The following is a 5,806-nucleotide window of genomic DNA, read 5'->3' as shown; positions in this document are numbered from 1 at the left end:
ATGGTGCCATAAGCTTAGCTCACCTGTCTTTAGGCTGTTTGGCTCTTCTGAAGCTTTATCAGGTGTGATGGAGACATCTATGAAGCCATCTCCATCTCTGACTTTCTATACATTAGATTTTTTTTTAAGTGCATCGAAGTAGGCAATGGTGCTGATGCATTTATAGACCAAAAAGTTTAGGAATCTTAGAGTTGATGCATTTAATGAAGAAAAAATGATAAATTTAGTGTTTCAGTGCCTGCAGGCTGCTGATCCAATCACCAGAGGGGAAGTTAGGAAGATTACCTAAATATTGGTTAATATTTTTTTTAGGCTTGATCTTTAATTATAAAGTACAAGTGTTTTAGAGCTTGACGAAACAACCATGTGTTACTTTTGAAACGCTACTTCACAATCTTCCGTTGACTTTGTGAGTAAATTGACCAACAGTTCAACGCTCCCCGCCCCGTTACTCTCCCACGCAAGAGAGAGAGAGGCTGTGTGTGTGTGTGTGTGTGTGTGTGTGTAAGGGCGGCCCGGTCGGTCAGACTACAACACTTTGCACTGTCTCCCGCCTCACTTTACGCACATCTCGTCACATGAATGACTTTGTGGCCAGTTACGCGCAATGTTTAGCATCCCGCTCAGCTGTGAGGGGAAGGAGACTCGTAATTCGGCGGGGTTGTTCTCAGGTATGTGTTGTTCTCCGCGCTCACCTGGATCCACGGGAGACATGCAGAGGCGACAGATGCCGGACAGTTTTCGCTGCTTTTTATGATAGTCTGCCCGCGGTGCCTTTCCTGTGATGGGGGGACGCGCACGGAGCTGCGGCGCCGTGATCCTGCTCGCCATCGTTTGCTCCTGCCGGGGCGTCACGCTGGAGTCGATCCACTGGAGCAGCTCCAACTCAAAGTAAGAAGAGGAGAAACGCGTGCCTCTCTGTGCAATTATTATTATTACAGTCAAGATTTTTTTTTGTATGCACTTGGACGGGTGAAGTTTGGCTGCGGGGTTGCATCTGATAATAATAATAAAACAAACTTTTCTAAAAAGATTTTTAAAAGTCATTTCTAAGATTCTCTGGGTCGAGCGTGTTAGATTTAGTTCTTTGATTCTGCAGATATGCTGTTTACTTCCAAGTTTATTCTGAAACTTTTTAGTATAGAAGACCTTCATCAGAAGTTCAGAGAAAACTCCTAGTTTCTAAATGATTTATCTGAAATGAACTTGCTGCAACTCAATCATACTTTAAAACCTGAAAAAAAAAAGTTTAACTTCTGATCTAAACAAAATCAAGAATCTCAGGCTTCTAAGTTATTGGTTCATTTGAGATGTTCAAGAACTTGGAAAAAAACAACAAAAAAACAACAACAACAACAACAAAAAACCCCCGGATCTTTGGCTGTTGAATGTCCTGCTAAAAGCCCGGCTACTGTAAGATTCATTAGCCTGAGCAAAGAATTTTATATCAAAGCCTGCATTTTTAAAGTTCATTTTGAGTTAAAGCAGATCTCTTTGCTTCTTACCTTCCCCAGATTCACTCCCGGCCAGGGTTTGGTGCTCTACCCTCAGATAGGGGACAAGATGGACATCGTGTGCCCCCGGGCTGACCCCTCCTCAGGGAGGACAGAGGAGTTCTACAAAGTCTACCTGGTCACCAAAAGTCAGATGGAGAGCTGCGGCGTGGCCAAGACTGACACGCCCTTGCTGAACTGTGACAAGCCTGACCAGGACGTCAAGTTCACGTTCAAGTTTCAGGAGTTCAGCCCAAACCTCTGGGGCCTGGAGTTCCTCAAGGGGAGGGACTATTACATCACCTGTAAGTCAAGGAGATGTGAGGCTCCTACAGGTGGAATGCCACTTCAATCAGTCCGAGAGCATTTTTTTTTTTTTTCTGTTTTCCTTTTTTTCACTTCCAGGGTGTGATGAGGACATCATACTCATCTCTCCCTCTCATTTTGTCACTTTGAATAAGAATCAAAAAAAATAAATAGAAGAGAAAAGAAAAGAAAACCATCGTGGCCTCGTTATCGGACCTCTGTCGGTTAAGGCAGGATCTCAGTGGCAAGTGATGCATGAGATAGAAAGCAAGCCCGACCATGTAGCCTCGCCCACCACCGCGCCACGCTCCTACGCCAGACTTGGCTCTGGGAGGCCTGTGTGATTCCAGGGGCTTACATGCCCCAAATCACTCAAGGCTTTTACAGCATCAGGCAGATTTGATGGGAGCTTTCACTGCAACGTGGCTTGTAGCCTGTGAAATGTTATCTGACCTAAATGCTCCTAACAAGTCTATGTGTGTGTGAGTGACAGGGGTGAAACAGAGTTCTTGAAGTGTGTGTGTGTTAAGAGAGGAGTTTTTTTTTTCAATGGAAGTTGGGTTTCTGCAATGAGAGTTGCTTCTTAAAAAAGGCTGAATTAATGTTTTATTCATCTAATTTTTTATGCCAAGGCTGCGCGTAGAGCAGAAGTCATTGGTTAGTCGGTTTAATGAGAATATTACCCTCAGTTTCCACTTTATTAGCTGCACACAGCTCAAAGTAATGCAGCCTAATGCTGCAGTTCTGCATTAAAATTTCAATTCCAGATACTGTCTTGGAATATCTTGAGACATATTTAATCACTATTGGGGTCAGGGTGTTGCAAAACGTGGCTTTACATGTAACTACCATCTTAACTTGTGTGGAAATCATGCAAAACTGCCCTGGGACAATCAGTTGCCGTTAAGTCGTGTCTTTTGCTTATTCATTTGAGTTGACTGAACATTTGTCTCTCGATTTTGCTCTCCAGCCACCTCCACAGGATCTCTGAGAGGGCTGGATAATACCAAAGGAGGGGCGTGCAGGACCAAGTCCATGAAACTGGTGCTGAGAGTCGGCCAGAGTAAGCAGCATGTGTTTATTTTAGTGTTCACGGACAAAGATGTGCACACACACACACACACACACACACACACACACACACACACACACATACACACACACACACACACACACACACGCTTTCACGCACGTGCACAGATCCGGACTTGTGCAGTCGAACGAATAAATGGCAACAGTTGTTTTGCTCTCAAAGGTTACACTGGTAATGCAATGATATCGTCTCTGTTTGATTTCCGATAATCTGATCATGGGGCCATTCTCTCAGAAAGAGATTGTCCTCATGAATTACTGAATTAAAAAAAAAAAATCTCGTTTAAACCAGGAGCAGCTTACTGCTATCAGTATTATCCCTCATTTGAAATTACAGTCAAAGCTCTTTTTTCCCCTATTTCTTCTCCTCATATTTATTCTAAAATAGATAACCATTCAGTTGTGTCAATTTATGCTCTTATCACATGCTCTGAATAAAAATAAATGTAATAAGTAGACTCACATAATAAGTCTCTGCTTACTTTAAATTCACTGTGTCAGGAATTGTTCACAGAAAAGCTCCTCGTTTCATATTGTCATCCTTTCATCAGATAAGCTTATATGTAAAGAAACATTTCAGTGTAAATGCTTGTGCTGCATGAAAACCACTTACTTAGATATTAAACAGATGCAAGCTTTCTGTATATTTTTCGGTCCTGTTTTTTTTTTTAAATCCCTGGAATGTGAAGTGTTATTTGTATAAATTATTCATTTAATCAGCATTAAAGATGAAAAATCAGCTTTTCATGTGCTTCTTGTGCTGATGATAACTCAAAAATATTTCATGCTGTGTTTATAAACATTACTTGTGTAAACAAACCTTTTTTATTGCAAAAAAAAAGAAGAAGTTTAACAGCTCAGATTTAGTTGAAATCTTGTTTTTAATCTCTAGCCGTGTTGGGAGTCATGTAGAGTGGTTTGGACGCCGTCATGGATGTCCTGGATTTGTTTGAGCATATGGCGCGTGTAAAACCGAAACTCAGACGTGTCCTGGTGGCTACGTCGCGAGTGAATATCAAAATGTGTGCTCGGGTAGTTTAAATGAGAGTCAGTGGTGAATTAATGATAATTCACTGAAGCGAGACCTAACAGGGTGCATGGTTATGTTACTGGAACCGAAATGTTGATTCACTGAGGCGGAAATCACAAATCTATAATGGAAATAAATCAGAACATTCTGTTTCAGTTTATTTGCTGTTCATGCAAAGGTTATGATATAGATTTATGTTTAAGGAAATGCTCAGAGCCTTGTGCATTGATTTATATATGGAGGCTTTTGGGCTCTCATTTTTTCTCTTGCTGCAGGTTGAAGCTGCAGACAAATATCCACCCTTTAGTAAAATTGCACAAACAATACATTCACATCTCGGAGATACATTATTCTTTCTTTCTAATATTTTTCGCCAAATTGTAAAAGACAAGGTCGTTCGCAATGACTTGATGGGTTTTTTTTTTCTGCTTTTAATTGGTGCTCCTTTTGTAAATGTCAGAGCGTTGAGGTCCTAAGGGAGCCCCTTCAAAACACCCCAGTACAGCTTATGCATTTTTTAAATGGACTGAACATTTTACTGACACTGTGTTTTCTGTTTTTGCGCAAATAAGAAATATCTTGCATTATCAGCTCTGTCATTTTGGAGGAAACAGCTACAGGCCTTTTGAGCAACATGTAAATTAGCTTTCAATTTCTCAATATAGTGAAAACATGCAAATTCTTTTCAATGGCATTGGTACAAATGTCAAAGAGAAGTTATTCGTTGCCATGATGACGTGTCACTCAGATACAGGGATTTTCCAGTTTCTCATCACTATTGCATGCTTAAAATATTAGTGACAGATGGTGGTCATAACCTTTTAGAAGTCTAATATGAGCCTCATAATTATTGTATGGTTTACACCAACTAACAATCATCTTTCTAATTTACAACAACATAAAGGTAGCTGCAGTAGGAGCTTATCTAGTAGTCATAATGCTTTGTTCATTCAACAAATAACAAAATAGCAGCACAATTTATGGATTTTTTAAAAAGGTTTTATTGTTTTGAAGTGGTAAATGAAGTTCTCAACACTTTGAAAACTTTCAACCTACATGTTTTTTAGAGTGCTGTAAAAAGGCATTTGCTCCCTTAAGCATTTTGCTTTTTGTCACATTTAAGTGTTTTAAATTCTCAAAAAATGTCAACGTCAGTTATACAAAAGGTTGAGTAAACACAAAAAGCAGCTTCTATAAGAGAAAGCTGTTGGACTAGAGAAAACAGAAATCCAATTGTTTGGCTCAGTTTGAAAAAGTCGTTGGCTCATGTGTAAATCTGATGACATTTTTCTTTTTTTTTTTTTTTGTTAAGCTGGTTCAGTCTCACCAGCCACACACAAGCTTGATTAATGTAAAATTAAGAAATCATTCAACAGACTCTGTCAGGCATCATTATGCAGGCAAAAAGATCCCAAAAGCAAAATGTGCGCTGATTTTTAGAAATCTAGAAAGAGGAGAGAACCAATTAATCAGGCTGGGAGGGGTTAAAGCAATTTCTAATGCTGTGGGAGTTCAACAAACAGTGACAGTAAAGACTCGTTGAATACTGCCGCAAATGCTTGATGATAGTTGTGGTCAACTATCACACTACTGACAGTGGCACAACTCTTTATTAGATTTGAGGATGATTATTTTTCACATAGGGCCACGTTGGTTAAGTTAACTATTTTCCTCAAAGAATGAAATCAAAACTACTTTTTGTGTTTGGGTTGTCTTTGTGTGATATAATAGTTTGTTTGAAGACCAAAGACATATAAAAATAAATATGAAATGTACCTACAGCACTGTAAATAAACAATAATAAACAGAAACTCCATAATTACTGACTGGTTTATTTTGATAAAAAAAACAACATGTCTTATATATATATATATATATATATATA

At 39.4% G+C, this 5,806-nt stretch overlaps 1 protein-coding gene across 1 annotated transcript in view; it reads left to right on the top strand.

Annotated features, from left to right (window-relative positions):
- The first annotated feature begins 398 nt into the window (after positions 1–398).
- The window catches only part of LOC106955596 (ephrin-B2a), a 20,046-nt gene continuing 14,638 nt past the window's right edge, over positions 399–5,806 (top strand). Inside the window, exons 1-3 of the mRNA XM_015045858.1 lie at positions 399–891; positions 1,515–1,798; positions 2,770–2,862. Of these exons, the coding sequence (XP_014901344.1) occupies positions 785–891; positions 1,515–1,798; positions 2,770–2,862 (484 nt within the window). The 5' untranslated portion in view covers positions 399–784. The remainder of the gene's footprint in view (positions 892–1,514; positions 1,799–2,769; positions 2,863–5,806) is intronic.

This window comes from Poecilia latipinna, unplaced genomic scaffold (genome assembly GCF_001443285.1).
Source record: "Poecilia latipinna isolate Pla-1442-1.1 unplaced genomic scaffold, P_latipinna-1.0 Scaffold752, whole genome shotgun sequence".
In the NCBI taxonomy this organism is placed as follows: Eukaryota; Metazoa; Chordata; class Actinopteri; order Cyprinodontiformes; family Poeciliidae; genus Poecilia; species Poecilia latipinna.
This window is presented reverse-complemented; position numbering and strand designations above follow the sequence as displayed.